Consider the following 15,841-nt stretch of genomic DNA (forward strand, 5'->3'; position numbering starts at 1 on the left):
TAGTAATGCAGACTGAGTGGTGATATAAACGGATGCATTACTCATGTCTGTAGATCGGTCAGTTTGGGCACGTATTTGACCTCTGCGATGACGGACTCACAGCTGCTCTATACAGAATGTTTTTCGTCGCTCTGTCGCATTCGTAATGCCTGACTGTGTGTCTGTCGGGATTCGAATGGTTCGTAGGTAGCACCGGCGGGTGTATTGGCAGTTGTCCAGTTGTCCAGACAGCTGTGTTAGAATACCAACCAAAGAGTCACCATCGAGGTTTTCCTCTTATTAGCTTTATGCTGTAGCAATTAGTCAGACATCTTAGTATAATGTCTAAGTTGTGAGCTTGAAGTGTTATTTGCCGCTGAGACTTATGGCTGAGAGCTTAATCCAGCCGAGAGAACCTAGTTAGAATACCAAGGTCAATCACGCTGAATTCACCGCTCCATAAGCCATTATCTATCACCCATGATCCAGCGGCATATAGCAGCATTCCAGGCCTTGGCACTATCTGTCTCCTCCTCGGGTTCCATGTTATCGCCCTTGCTTCTCTCCTCGTGGTGTCTCCTCTGGCGCCCGTGTCTTAAGATCAGCGAGCAATTGTCCTGCGACTCGCTCTGAGAAGGTCGCATGCGGTTCGAATGGGACCTGGATGTGCTGGATCGCTGGCCAGACAAGATTGTCCATGTCTTCGGTCGGGTTGTCGAGACCGTGGAGGATTTTCGAGGGGATGTCGGCTCGGAAGACGTGCGCGTGCGTCTTGTCAGAGGCTTTTGTTACGAATAATCGGGCCTGGAAGATACTTGTCAGTAGAAAGAGTAACAGGGAACTGGGGTCTGGCGTACAAAATAGGCTTCTGTCATGCTTTCCCGCCTCTTCCATTGCAGTTGAGCCAGCGAGAGTAGAACGCAAACCAAGTATGGGTCTTCAAACCACAGCGCCGGAGTCAGCTTTCGCAATTTGCGCTGGTAGAGTCTCTCAACGGGAAGATTGGAGGCGCCAGGAACGGGATGACTTTTGGGCACTCGGGCTTGTTCTCGCTGCTTGATAAGTACATCGTAATGAAAACACCCAATAACGGGCTTCTGCTCAAATTTGTGTACGTCGTCCGATTCGAAAACCTTGCATGTGGGCATATGAAGCCAGAGTCCGTTATAGAAGAAGGGAGTTCGACGTAGGCAGGAGATCACGCCATAAGGATGCATCAGCTGCGCGAAGGAGGCGAACTTAGTGTGGGCATATTGGACATTCAAAATCGAGTGGATAAGATCCTGTGTGAGGTCTGGTCCACCGTGGCTGGCGAACGGAGGAGCAGGCGGCAGTGGGAATGGCGGAGGGGCACTGGAGGAGTCGAGGTGCTTGAAATGGCAGTGCAATACTTGAAGGTGCTTTGAGGTCCAGAAAATAGGTTGAACAAAGAAGCGCGGATTCTCGACGCATAGTCTATACAGAGACTTTGTTATCGGTGCCTGTTGTTCCATCGCGCCCGCGTCTATCACAAGAAAGCAGAATAAATGTTGTTGGCGATGATGTTTGTTTTTGGCGATCACCCTCACGCAAGAGCAGCGCGCAGCCACTTATTTAAACGCATTTAGAGTTAGTTATCAGGATACCAAGTTCTTCGACTGAAAGCAAGATATTAGGCAACAATGAGGGCGATGGCGATGTGTTGATTGTTGCTGTTTGCCTTTGTGTCTTGGGGCTGAAGCCTCCTTTAAACTCTCAACCATATCACAGCCACTGAGCATCGCGCGTTGTGAATTCGGCGGAGGCGGGGCGGAAATAACTTTCTCCACTGGCGGGAGCCATGGAATGAGGACGGTCAACTCAGTTGCGAGGTGTAGCTAGACCGTCAGATCCGTCGCTGTTCTGGTTCCTTCAAAATGACACGATTGACGATGGCGGTCTGACTTTCAAGTCAGACAAGCGAAAGGATGGAATTATGCAGCCGGAATTTACAGTGGCGCTACTGGAGGCAAAGAAGTGCCTTTCAGTTGAAGAGAATTTTCCTGTAGTGTTAGATGATTGGCTTGGCCGTATGTCTTGGATGAAGAGATGGTCTAAACTTAGGATCGGGTGTTGGACTAAATTCATCAAAGAGCACTCTAAGCTTAGGATACTTTACCTAAGTCTCTTCGTCCCTTAGTATCAATATTTCGCGTTTTCTCGTGGCCCACGAATGGTATTGGAATACAGACACAAACAATTGGCGTTCCTGGTGAAGCACGCAATTTGTAAGTACATGACAGTTGATGCTCGGGAAATGGCCTACCTTTTGTTGTCCAAAAGGCCAAGAAGAAAGAAAGAAAAATGAAGATGAAGAAACGAAGCGAGGGATAACAAGAGAAAAATTCTGATTTCTGATTGTAGACCAAAATGTAGTGTTTGTGTTTATAGGGTCCCCACGGTGCAGCGTGAATAGATGTGAATAAGCGTCTGGGCGCTTAAGCTTGGCAATGACAGCCTGATGCCGATAAGATAAGCGAGGTGGGTTTCCCGTCGATCTACAGGGTAGCCAACTGGACTAAAACATCATGAACAAGCCGCTTTGATCAGGTCAAGGAGTAGCACGACCGGCACTATTTGACCTTGTCCACCTCAGCGAGTGCCTTGAGTTCCATATAATTTCAGTCCTTACAGCAAAGCTTGAGGCACCCATCAGCTTCTGCTATCGGCAAGGACCATACATTCATAAGCAATCAAAAGAATATCTCGCTTGGGGTCCCATCGGAGCAATGCGGAACAAGGCTTCGAAATTCACGACGGGCAAGTGACTCTGAGATCCGATGCGGTAATCGTGCATTGATGAGTCTGGATATCAAGCTGGCACTACCCACGACCAGGAAATGTCTTACAGTTTATGATAATAGCTTTGCATTACCAAAAAACTGTCTCTCGCCATGATTTTTTATTCGCTAGTCTCTATTCAACACGTGCTCCAGATCACATAATTCTCAATTAAGGCTCTAAGATGACAAGAAACCCAATTTTCTCCCTATTTCCCTTGCAAGACCCTGCTTTTCATCCATGACTTGAACAATCACTTGAGATCACAGATAAAAGAAGCCAAACTAGATATTAAGTCCATAAAACATGCCATCACCAGTAAATATATATCCATCAATTCAAAAATGAGGCAATAAGGGTAACTCAAACATTCTCTCAGAAAAAAAAAAAGGCCACGTGTTGCATCCATGACATCAGACCTGTTATTGATGTCAAACGAAACATGTCTGGTTAGTAGTTGCAGAGCAGATCTCTTGACCAGCGCAACTCAACATATTTCTATCCGTAGCTCAATACTCTGCCAGAAAAAGACTCCAAATACGATCATCCGAAGCGGGCTCAACAGCGCGTGGAGGTTTGATCTCCTAATGACAAGTTTCCTGGACATGATTGGTGGACGTCCCCGATGTTTCAGATACTGCCGGTTATCCGAACGCAAACATCGAACAAGCCGCATTATCGGCCTGTCAAACATCTTAGCGTGGTTCGGTAAAGTAGATTTCAGCGAACCTGAAACGGCCCACGTAATGTTAGCGGCGAAATAAGCTTTGCTGTCTCTGTAAGCGATGATTGATTTAGATACGGACTGGAAAATGGGCAGACATCGTAACTCGGAGTGGATAAAGGGAACTTCCATCTGTGTCTAGTATCACGTTCTTGGGACTTGGGTAACACAAAGAGTAAGTATGTGCAGGATTCATAACAGATTTGGTTATAGATCTCAAGGTTTCCATTATGTAAATTAAAGGCATTATAGATCTTATGGTCTGCAATCTGCGTACCATATTTCAAGGCGTCGCCCCTTCTGATCCTGGCATCCCTACAAAGCTCATTCCCAATGATGCAACACACATTTCTCAACAGAGTCTGGCCATTCTGGTCAGAGTAGACGGCATCGGCAGTCTTTTGCGTTGCGTTATTCTAAGTCCCTCGAATTTCACAAGAGCCTCAAAAATGCCAAAATGTGCTGCCTCTAGCTGTGCCGTCTTCCCGACACCCCTGTTGGCTGCTGGGGTGGTACGAAATTGTTGGTGAGCTGGGCGGCAGTATTACTTGCCCGCTTGATGAGAAAGCTAGTAACTTTTGATGTTTGATATTGTGCTTTAATAGAACTGGACTGTTGCGCATCTAGCTCAAGTGCTATCTCACTCTTTACTCTTTCGTTGTGTGCTCATTATTGCTTCTTTATACATTCATTTTCATGTTCTTGATTCGTTTCCTTGGACAAAACCTCCCTTTCACTTTATAAACTATCACGCACTCATTATCAGACAACATGCTTTTCTCACTCGTTCTTCTCACTCTTGCTCTTCAAGCCGGCCTGGCGCTCGGCGATACATCCGTTACTGTCAACATCAACAAGAAACTCCAAGTCATTGATGGCTTTCGTGTCTCCGAAGCCTACGGCCACGCCAAACAATTCCAAAATCTTGGCCCCGAGCCACAAAAACAGGGCCTGGATCTTCTCTTCAACACTTCAACCGGCGCCGGCCTATCCATCATCCGAAACAAGATCGGCTGCGATGCCTCCAACTCCATCACGAGCACCAACGCCGATGACCCCGAGAAGCAACCTGTTTTCCACTTCGACGGTGACGATGATGGGCAGGTATGGTTCAGCAAACAGGCCATGAGCTATGGAGTAGAGACCATCTATGCCAATGCTTGGTCTGCGCCTGTATATATGAAGTCAGCAACGAGTATGGGTCGTCTGTGCGGTACTACTGGTGTGTCGTGCTCATCTGGAGACTGGAGACAACGTTACGTTGAGATGATAGCCCAGTACCTCTCATACTACAAGGAGGCTGGTATTCCTGTTTCGCACGTTGGCTTCCTCAATGAAGGTGATGGCTCGGACTTTATGCTCTCAACTGCTGAGCAGGCTGCAGATGTCATTCCCCTTTTACACAGCGCTTTGCAATCCAAGGGCCTTGGTGATATCAAGATGACGTGCTGTGACAACATCGGTTGGAGGTCACAGATGGACTACACCGCGAAGCTGGCTGAGCTTGACGTGGAGAAGTATCTATCTGTCATCACATCGCACGAGTACTCCAGCAGCCCCGACCAGCCCATGAATACTACCCTGCCAACTTGGATGTCTGAGGGAGCTGCCAATGACCAGGCGTTTGCCACAGCGTGGTACGTTAACGGTGGTTCCAACGAAGGCTTCACCTGGGCAGTCAAGATCGCACAAGGCATTGTCAACGCTGACCTCTCGGCGTATATCTACTGGGAGGGCGTTGAGACCAACAACAAGGGATCTCTTTCTCACGTCGTCGATACGGACGGTACCAAGTTTACCGTGTCCTCGATCCTCTGGGCTATTGCTCACTGGTCGCGGTACATTCGCCCTGGCGCACATAGGCTTTCGACTTCAGGTGTTGTCCAAGATACCATCGTCGGTGCATTTGAGAATGTTGAAGGGAGTGTAGTCATGGTGCTTACCAACTCCGGCACTACTGCTCAGACTGTCGACTTGGGTGTTTCAGTAAGTACTTTCGCATCAGCTCAGGCTTTCACTTCGGATGCTGAGGCACAGATGGTCGACACCAAGGTGACTATTTCCGACGGCAATGTCAAGGTTACGGTCCCAGCGCACGGTGTCGTCACTGTGAAGCTCACAAGCGCGAAGAGCTCGAGGCCGGTCTCAACTGCTGTGTCTTCGCAATCTGCGTCCAAGCCCACTAGCGATAAGCACAGAGTGGTAAGCCAAAAGCACTCTTCAACAACATTCTCGATCGTCAGAACTCCAACCTCCACTCAGACTGCATCCGTAGTTGACTCAGCCAAGGCGGTAACATACCCTATTCCTCCTGCAAAGCCCAAGGGTTCAAAGAAACGCACTACAAAGAAAGGCTCGCACCGATCACACCATGCGCAGAGTGCTGCTCATCGTCGGTGTGGCCACGATAGTCACCGTCGTGGTCACTGCACCAATTCATTATTCTAGCAGGGAAATCTGGTCTTGTCGGCAAAGGCATGGTTACCTCGTCCAATTGGATAACATTCAAGCCACTCCTCAGGCTATAGGATTGCTTTCGAATTTTTCTTCAACTTGTATTTATAGTCTGCGTCCAGGATGCGCCTTGAAATATTTGTCTTTCGCTAGCCGACTTAAAAAAAGTAGCTAATTATTTTTGTATAAATGTCAAGCGCGGCTTCATAGGACATATATTGATCACTAGCCGCACACAAAGAGATCTTTGGTTCTGCCAAGAGACTTATCGACATCATGAGTAACCCCATCATTCACTATAAAGTGTCAGCTCTTCAGACACATGATAGCAATCAATCTTTATGGTTACCATGAAATCTTAGCTGTATAGATAAACGAGGGAGTCGGTAATCATTAATCTGTAGTAATCATAGAGTATTTCTACTCAGAATATGTTTTTGCTGTGTGAGTCTGGGCACTGAACCTGACCTCAAAAGTGGTCAGAGAGTTATTTAAAGCGTGACCCAAAATGTTTGATTAAAGAAATTCCGGGGAAGGCTGGTACGGCTCTATGTATCACAGCAAAGTATTGGTGCGGCTTTGATAGTATTCCAGGTAAGTCTTTACGACTGGCGCGGGTTATGGATCATGGGACTTATTTTCTTGTATAACAAAAGAGGAGACATGCTATTTGCTCGGCTGTTGCAAAGATCTCTTAGTGTAAAGAAATAGGCCATTGCGGGGAAGAGGAATCTGGGGTCGTGTCGATCAAATTATCCGATCCAATTACTCGGCATAAGCTTAGCGCCTCTTATGCATAACGTGAGAAGCTTATACTCCAATTCAGAAACGATCTTCAACGAGGTCATGGCGCAAGCGGGGACATTTCTTCATTCACAACTATAAGAAGTCACATGAATCGCACTCTTTCAATACGTGTCTATGAATCAGAACAACATATCTTCTCAGATCTTCTTTGACAATGTTATCTATACTCAGTCCCACCGCCATTCTCAGCGCTTTGGCGATTTTGCCGATCCTCACCTCTGCGTCGCCTACAGGCGCCATACCAGCTGGATCGCAAGAAGCTACCAAGAGGGGGATTAGTTGCAACTCCAACTATGAAGGCTACGCCTTTTTCTACTTCAGCAACCGTGGTGAAAACATTTATCTGGCTGCAAGCAACGGAAATAACGCTCTGTCCTTCACCGAGCTCAACAATGGGAATCCCATCTTAAAGTCCACCAAAGGCGATGGTGGCGTCCGCGATCCTTTCATCCTGAGGTCGCATGAGGGAGACAAATTCTACATCCTGGCGACTGATCTTTGCATCGGCTGTGGTACAAGCTGGGTAGAGGCTCAGCGCTTTGGCAGCCGATATCTTGAGATCTGGGAGTCAAAGGACCTCATCACATGGAGTGCCCAGCGCCATGTTGAGGTCTCGCCAGATAACTACGGCAACACTTGGGCACCTGAAGCTTATTATGATGATGACCTCAAGACTTACGTTGTCTACTGGGCGTCTGGAATCTATGACAACAAGGCAAACCCGAAACATGATCCTACCGCGTACCAGCGTATGGTTTATGCTACCACTAATGACTTTGTAACTTTCAGCAAACCCAAGATCTGGCAGGATGAACCACCGAAGGGCCGAATTGACTCAACTGTTATCAAGGAGGATGGCATCTATTATCGTTTCACGAAGGCTACTATCAATGGCTGTGCGGATATCGTGGAGGAGAGCAGTCCTTCGTTGACTGCAGGGTTGTCCAGCTGGCATCGGATAGCGAGTTGCATTGGAAAGAACGCGGGAACGAAAGAGGTGGAGGGCCCTTCGATCTTCAAGACCAACTGCAAGGATGTCAATGGTGCTAGATATATACTACTGGCTGATGAATTTGGCGGCAATGGTTATGTCCCACTGGAGTCAACCAATCTCGCTGGTGGGAATTGGACACTGCGTAAGGGGTATAAATACCCCGAGTCTCCTCGCCATGGGACCATCATTCCCCTGACTTTGAAGGAGTTGCAAGGTATCCAGAAGGCTTTTGCCAACACGGCTTGAGTGCACAATCTTCAGTAGCTGAATAGTTAGTCCTTTATGTCGAGATTCATGGAAAGGATGTAGGCACACACCTTCGAGAACCATATCTAGAAACAAGTTGACATTGTGCGCTCTGATGACCTGTGGTGATGTAGCGTTGTACTTTGGTTTACAGCAAGTCTTTGAGTGTGTAAGCGTTTTGTAGCGGGATAAGAGAGATTGATAGAAATGGCACAGAATTTAGAAAAGTGGCTGTTTGAAAGATCGAGAGACGAAATGTTGATCTCTCCAACATTGTGATGAGAGATGCAGCCAATTAGGAGCATAGCCATAGAATATTCTTATCAATCTCTCCAACATAAGCTAGTCCCTTTGCAGCCAGGTTCATTAGTCCAATAAGATGTCAGCGTTGTTGCCTCGGCGGTTACAGGGCGAATCAGGAAGAGAAACTCAGAGCTGACCAAATCAGGCTGCGGGAGGAGCGGGGTTTGAAAATCAAAGACATTATTCGAGTTCTCATCGTAAACATAACAAGATAACATTACCAGTCATGTCCAACCCGCACGAATATATAGTGGGCTGGATTTGTGCCCTACATATTGAGTATGTTGCTGCGAAAACGTTCCTCGACGAAAAACACGAGCCACCGGAGTTCGTATCAACAAATGACAACAATCTTTATACCCTAGGCAAGATTGGGAAACATAACACCGTGATCGCCGTCCTTCCCCATGGAGAATATGGCATAGCACCTGCTGCTAGCGTGGCAAGAGATATGCTCCATAGCTTCCCCAATATCAGGATTGGGTTGATGGTTGGTATTGGTGGCGGCGCGCCCAGTCCGAAGCACGATATCCGTCTTGGGGATATCGTCGTGAGTGCTTCAGACAATGGAAAGCACGGTGGTGTATTCAATTTCGATCATGGAAAGGTCATACAAGGTCAACCATTCAAGGAGTCAGGATTTCTAAATCAGCCGCCCATGATACTGCGAACAGCTGTGCAGGGACTTAGGTCTGAATATGAGGCCGAAGGGCATCAGCTTGAACGCGACATCAACGAAATTTTAGACCACAAAGGGAGACTGCGCAAGAAGTACGGAAGGCCTCAGGCGATTACTGATCGACTTTACCAACCTTGGGTGCTCCACCAGCCGCATGTTGACCCGAACTGTGACCATTGCAGCAACGATCCATCGAGCCTAATAGTCCGCGCCGAAAGGACTAGCGACGAGGATCATCCGACAATTCACTACGGCCTCATCGCATCATCGAACAAGCTGATGAAGGACGCTACCATCCGCGATGAACTTGCGAAGAAAGGTGTCCTTTGCTTCGAAACAGAAGCAGCAGGCCTGATGAACCACTTCCCCTGCCTGGTCATTCGTGGCATCTGTGACTATGCCGATACGCACAAAAATGACCAATGGCAAGGCTATGCAGCGATGACTGCTGCTGCATATGCCAAGGATCTCCTCTGTCAAATTCATCCCAACAGGGCTGTAGCTGAGGCCAAGATCAGCGAGGTACTTTCCGGTCAGTAATGATACATCGGTGGTCTATGAAAGAGATAGGTCTATTTCAATAAAGTGCCTGATATCTATGGCTCGAGAGTTCACCTACCTCAGTGTATTGGCAGCTGACATGTTGGTGATCTGATAGGCATACAAAACGAGCTCTCAGCCACAACTAGAAAGGTCAACACGATTATGCATCATAACCAAAGTCGAGAGAACAAAGATATCTTGCAGTGGCTCACTCCTTCTAATTATAGTCTTCTTCAAAGCGACAACATCGCAAGGCGCCAGCCTGGGACTGGTCAATGGTTTATCAATTCACCCGAGTTCTGCCATTGGCGGGACAGCCCTGCTCAGACTCTTTTCTGTCCGGGGATTCCAGGCGCAGGAAAAACAATCCTTACGTCAATTGTTATTGACAGCTTAGAAGCTCTATTCTCAAGCGATAAGACTGTTGGTATTGCATATGTTTATTGCAACTTTCAGCGCCAGAACGATCAAACGGCAAAAGAGCTTTTAGCAAGCCTTCTTAAACAACTTCTACAAAGTCTACCAGCCATGCCAGATAGCGTTAAGCCACTCTATGAACAGCACAGGACAAAAGGGTCACCACCATCATTAGAAGATGTCTCAAGCAACCTTCTATCTACCGCCAAACTCTTTTCGAGGGTCTTCATTATAATCGATGCCCTCGATGAATGCCGCGCAACTGATGGTACTCGGACCAAGTTCCTAGAGGAGATATTTAAGCTGCAATTACACTCCAAAGCCAATGTATTTGCCACCTCTAGGCCGATACCCGAGGTCAAAGATCAGTTCCAGACTACCATTACACTGGAAGTACGCGCTACAGACGCGGATGTTGAGAGGTTCCTCCGTGGCCACATGCCGCAAATGCCGGGTTTCTTTCGTCGAGAGAGACTAGAAGAGCTCGTTATAGGCGAAATAATTCGCTCTGTGGAAGGAATGTAAGTAACCTGTTTGTCAAGTCATAGGCTTCTCACTAAAGCTCTTAGGTTTCTTTTGGCCCAGCTTCATCTTGATTCTCTGCGTGACAAGATATCGGTTGATGCTGTCCACAAGGCTCTTGCAAAATTACCTAGCGGTTCGGATGCCTATTTTAATGCATACGAGACTGCCATGAAGCGTATCATGAGTCAATCGCCGAGTCACCGAGACTTGGCTAAACGAGTTATTGCATGGACTGTCTACGCAATGCGGCCACTTACTGTTGAAGAGCTTCGGTACGCCCTGGCTGTCGAAATTGGCAAAAGCGAGCTTAACAGGGATGCTTTACCGGAGACTAGTATAATCTTGCAAGTATGTGTCGGACTAGTCACCGTTGGCGAAAGTGACAGGATTATCCGACTCGTGCATTACACAACGCAGGAATACTTCGAGAAGACAAAAATAACCTGGTTTCCGGAAGCTGAGGAGGAGATTACAATAACCTGTGTTACGTATCTAAACTTTCAAGAGTTCAGAAGTGCAATATGTCCCACTAATAAAGCTTTGAGGAAACGGCTGGATGAAAACCCGCTTTTCCATTATGCTTCACATCATTGGGGTGATCACGCTCGGAACGCAAAAACTATCTGCAAAGGTGTTATTGAGTTTCTCAAGTCAGACTCGAATGTACAGTCATCAGCTCAGTCGTTAATGGCTTGGCGAAGGTATTTCCACAGTCAGACAGTCCCGGAAAACATGAAGGGGCTGCATCTGGCAGCATACTTTGGCAATATAACAGAAACACAAATTCTTCTTCTCGATAACGATCCTGATTTAATAAATGGTCATGGAAGAACAGCATTGTCTTATGCCGCAAACAACGGCCACCTCGCTATCGTGGAAATGCTTCTCGAGAACGGTGCCAATATTGATTTGGGCGATGATATGTTACTCACGCCATTGTCCTGGACGTGTGTGAGCGGACATACCACTATTGCTGAGATAATTCTTCAGAATCATGCTCAAGTTGATTCTAGAGACGATGATGAACGAACACCTCTATCACATGCAGCTGAGCATGGAAATACAGCCATTGTTCAGCTACTTCTTGATAATAATGCCGAAGTCGACTCCGAGGACAGATGGGGACAAACCCCTTTATTAATCGCAGTTGGAGAGGGACACGTGGACATCGTTCTTTTACTTCTTGCCAATGGCGCTGATATCGACTGGAAGGACAATGATAAGCTAACGCCTCTCTCGTATGCCGTCTCTGAGGGATACGCGAATATTGTCCAGCTGCTTCTTGACAATAACGCCGAGGTAGACTTAGAGGCCATTGACGGAGAAACACCATTACAAATAGCAGCTGAACCGCGACAGGAGACGATCATTCAGCTACTCCTTGCCTATGGCGCCGACGCCAGCCGGCTTTCCTCCACACTGCCTTCTGAACCAATCTAAGAGTTTATTTTCTAAGGATCCCTCCCAGACGTTGATGTGAGTGGGGCCTCTGCCATTACAGAATCTTACATTGAGGGTTTCGAGTGCGCATTTACTGGCATTAATATATGAAGATAATATCCCATATGTGTCGGTATACCATTTCGGTTTCAGCCTTTTGTCATACGAGATGTTATTGTGTTTTACTTGTAACATTGACATTCAGTGTTTCGCGAAGAGAAGGTGAAGTAATAAAGCTTTATATATTAACAAGCCTGGTAGAACAAACGACTTCTATCAATGATGCATGAATCCAGGATTCAGGGAAGTTACCCAAAGATGATGTGATACCACGAACAAGACTTTGCTAAGGAAGCTTGAGAGAATGGTAGGTTCCCGGAAGATGGTTGTTATTTTGATCAAATCCGAATGGGTGGCGGCATGGGCGAATATTTTGATCAAGACAGGGCTCTGGTTGGATAACTCAGTGGATCCATGGGGAAGTACTGAGGCTTCCATCCCTTGCCGTCTACCCGAAAACCTAACCCAAAGAGCGTGGTCCTTGGTGAAACATATAATATTCGGCTACCGGCACAAGATGGATTTGATTCTGTCTGACAGCAAACTATTGAACTTTATATTGCCGTTTACCGCCACGGGCGAAACCTCGGAACAGAAAACGTTTAGATATTAGCATTCACTGATTTAAGAGATATCTTAAAAACTTAAGTTAGGTCTAGAACATTTACATAAGGAAATGACTTTAGGAGCCAAGTATAACAAAGAGGAGACTCAGTATATTACCATAAGTATAGTATTTACTAATACAGCTTGCGGTTCCAGACATTAGCCCAGCGCTTTTAACCTAATATGTTTACTTTTGAAATTGTAAGTTGACTACTGTGCGCGAAATTTGAGTATACTTTGCTTTCAGTCGACTTCTTAAAGCAAAACCCCAGGTTCGCATCAGCAAACCTCCCCACAAGGGCTATACCAAGTGTAGTTAGCAGCTGTTTGCACCCTGTCAATGCTTACGAATGTCTGGAATGTGACTTATTCTGTTAGTGCATCTAGACTTGCAGAGACACCACCATTTTAGTAAAAGTCGTATTCTAAGAGATTGCAAAGGCCTCAAAACTTAAGAGTGCACCTGGATGTAGATAAGCACAATTGCTTGATTCAGGACAGGGCGCAACCCTCGTATAAGTGCGTATTTACGTATTCCATCTACCTGAATTGCATGGTAATTGCGTTCCTGATAACTGAGACCAGAGAGGCCTGAACCCTTTAAGGTAAGAATGACCTGCTGGCTAAATTCTTTACTTGTGATTTATTAGGAAGAACCGTCCAGATCCCGAATTAGAATTGGATGACTTGATATACTAGTTCTGTCCCCTAAGGCATCCAGCTTCCACTACTTCTCCTATTATTTGTTTTTCTAGCAGTACAGAATGAGACCATCGACCATCTTTGTGCCCCTCTTGGGCCTGTACGACTTGGTATTGGCATTTGACCTTGCTGAAGTCGAGAGCGATGTGTGGTGCGTCACGTATCTCTCGACCTACCTTATGCCTATTTCCAATTCAATTGCGATCAGTATGAATCCTTAGTTCGCTTTATTTGTCGCATAGTCTAACATCGTTGTAGGTACAGACATCAACAGCGCATCTACAGCAATCTCATCTACTACTTCAAACTCCTCTACCTCTGAGCCTTCGAGAGTAGAGACAAAGACAACTGAAGCTCATTCCATCTCTAAACAAATCTCCATCCGCTCTTCAACCCTGGCCACTACCGACCAGCTGAACAGCTCTCAAATACAAACACTCTCTTCCACTACTCTGAGCACGACAGATCTATTAACTAGCTCTATAACACCGACAAGCTCAACCACTGCCAGCTCAGATTTTACTGCAACATCAACCCCCCAACCCAGCGGCCGCTCAATCATTCTTCAAATTCAACCGCCCACCACCAACCGCAGACGCAACATCAAGGGAGCACCAGTTGGTGGTTTTGTTGGAGGCTCTAAAGTCTGTACGTTTGCGTTAGACTTCACCCTTAGTGTGGAAGGGCAGCTGCTTGCAGGAGGCGTGCCTGTCTTTTACGCCGGTGAAGATTTTAAACCACTGTCTGAGCAGAAACCTATCGGCAACAGTGGCAATATCATCACCAAGACTTTCACAGAGTCTAACGGGGTACTCGTTTTCAAGAACTCTAGTCTCCCCACCGGTGAGGCAGGCTTCTGCCAGACCTCTAACGGTATAGTTTACATAACCTTTTCCAGCCAGCCATCTGGCTGTGTTCCAGTTGCGCTTCGTATTTATGAAGTACAGCAATGTCAAAATGGTCGAATAATTGATCGTTCAACTACAAGCTCCTCTGCTACAAGTACATCCGAGGCAGCTTCGTCTGGAGCAACTCCATCAACTACTACGATCCAAAGTGAAACAACGGCCCCATCTTCGGAGTCGACAGAATCTAGAGAGTCGGCTACCAGCACAGTGATTAGTTCGACTTCATCCTCCTCGACCAATACTACCCCACTATCAGCTACTGTATCTAGTGACTTGAGCTCAGAGGGAAGCCCGTTAACTACACTTGAATCGACGTCTGAAATAACTTCACTGGTGACAGACACAACCATCCTCACAAGCACAGAGAACGCTACCTCAGACGACATAAGCAGCATCCAATCTTCCACAGAAAGCCCTACCTCCAGTGCTACTACAACCGACAGCTCAAGTACTGGTGACACTGCAGCCATCAGTACTATGAGCTCCAAGTTGAGCTCAATTTCCACTAGCTCAACGACAACAAGCTCAGCTTCTGACTTAGCCTCAACCTCAACTACAAGTTCAATTCCAGCAAGCTCAACTTCTAGCTTAACTTCCAGCTTGACTACAAGCTCGACTACAAGCACAACAACAGACTCCACTTCTGAGTTAACTACCAGTTCGACTTCTGACTCGACTTCAAGCTCGACTGACATGACTACAAGTTCCGCGTCTAGTTCAGACTTTACTACGACTTCGACTTCTAGTTCAGACCTGACTACAAGCTCAGCTTCTACTGCAGACTTGACCTCTACAGATTCAACGAGCTCAAAAACTTCGTCAGAAACTTCAACAACCACCTCAGCTGCCCCATCATTGGTACAAGACGGCGGCTTTGAAGATAACCCAAACACAGCATGGACTTTGTCAGGCAGCGCCGCTATTGTCAACAATCCTGGTATGGCTCTCTCAGGCAACCAGTATCTGTAAGTCACATTGTGAACGCTGCACAGTCAAGAACCCTTTTTAACATGAGTTCACTAGTCAATTGTCCGTGGTCAACGGGCTTCCCTCGGCATCAGCCTCCCAGACTGGCCTCGTCTCGTCACCCAACTCCATGAGTCTCTCCTACGTGGTTATGGACAGCCCTACACCCTCTGGCGTTTCCCAGTGTAGTTTCAGGGTAATGACAGCCGGCAACCTCGTGGCCGCTTTCGACGTGAATACGACTCCGGACGTTTGGCAGTCAGAGAGTTTCGGTGTCTGGGGCAGCGGTTCCTCCTGGACGATCGAGCTGTATTTATATTGTTCCCAAGGGCCAGCTACTTTTGCTATTGGTGTTGATAATGTAAGCATTCAGTAGTCATAATATCATAGTCATTATTCTACTGTAAGCCAAAGTCACAGGGTAGAGTTAGCGCTGTTTCAAATTCTACCTTTTACATAATATACAGTTCATTTACTGTGCCAATGCTTTCTACTTTATCTCGGCTGTCTATAGATCGATTAATGATTTGTAGGTTATGTCGCATAAATACGACGCATTAGGTCAACCGAGCAGCTGAATTACCCCCAAGTTGAGGCAGACCAACTTCCTCCAATTTTGGCAATCAGAGTTCTGTGTCGTCGCCTAAGTAAGTACATTATGCGGCCATATTCACAATACCATGGAATGA

At 46.7% G+C, this 15,841-nt stretch overlaps 5 protein-coding genes across 5 annotated transcripts; 4 read left to right on the forward strand and 1 right to left on the reverse strand.

The window, feature by feature from the left end:
• Positions 1-525: 525 nt before the first annotated feature.
• FMAN_12024 (uncharacterized protein) lies at positions 526-1,472 on the reverse strand (the record flags this gene model as incomplete). Its single annotated transcript, XM_041824765.1, has 2 exons — positions 526-783; positions 837-1,472. The coding sequence occupies 2 exons, from the start codon at positions 1,470-1,472 to the stop codon at positions 526-528; spliced, it is 894 nt and encodes a 297-aa protein (XP_041690213.1).
• A 2,801-nt stretch (positions 1,473-4,273) lies between these two features.
• FMAN_12025 (uncharacterized protein) lies at positions 4,274-5,950 on the forward strand (the record flags this gene model as incomplete). Its single annotated transcript, XM_041824766.1, has 1 exon — positions 4,274-5,950. The coding sequence occupies one exon, from the start codon at positions 4,274-4,276 to the stop codon at positions 5,948-5,950; it is 1,677 nt and encodes a 558-aa protein (XP_041690214.1).
• Positions 5,951-6,917: 967 nt separating this feature from the next.
• FMAN_12026 (uncharacterized protein) lies at positions 6,918-8,003 on the forward strand (the record flags this gene model as incomplete). Its single annotated transcript, XM_041824768.1, has 1 exon — positions 6,918-8,003. One exon carries the CDS (start codon positions 6,918-6,920, stop codon positions 8,001-8,003), a length of 1,086 nt encoding a protein of 361 aa, XP_041690215.1.
• Positions 8,004-8,532: 529 nt separating this feature from the next.
• Positions 8,533-11,910, forward strand: FMAN_12027 (uncharacterized protein; the record flags this gene model as incomplete). Its single annotated transcript, XM_041824769.1, has 3 exons — positions 8,533-9,517; positions 9,644-10,466; positions 10,515-11,910. 3 exons carry the CDS (start codon positions 8,533-8,535, stop codon positions 11,908-11,910), a joined length of 3,204 nt encoding a protein of 1,067 aa, XP_041690216.1.
• A 1,430-nt stretch (positions 11,911-13,340) lies between these two features.
• Positions 13,341-15,528, forward strand: FMAN_12028 (uncharacterized protein; the record flags this gene model as incomplete). The annotated part of the gene is made up of 3 exons (XM_041824770.1): positions 13,341-13,485; positions 13,537-15,151; positions 15,210-15,528. The coding sequence occupies 3 exons, from the start codon at positions 13,341-13,343 to the stop codon at positions 15,526-15,528; spliced, it is 2,079 nt and encodes a 692-aa protein (XP_041690217.1).
• Between the last annotated feature and the right edge of the window lie 313 nt (positions 15,529-15,841).

Source organism: Fusarium mangiferae (genome assembly GCF_900044065.1).
Source record: "Fusarium mangiferae strain MRC7560 genome assembly, contig: FMAN_scaffold018, whole genome shotgun sequence".
NCBI classification, from domain to species: Eukaryota; Fungi; Ascomycota; class Sordariomycetes; order Hypocreales; family Nectriaceae; genus Fusarium; species Fusarium mangiferae.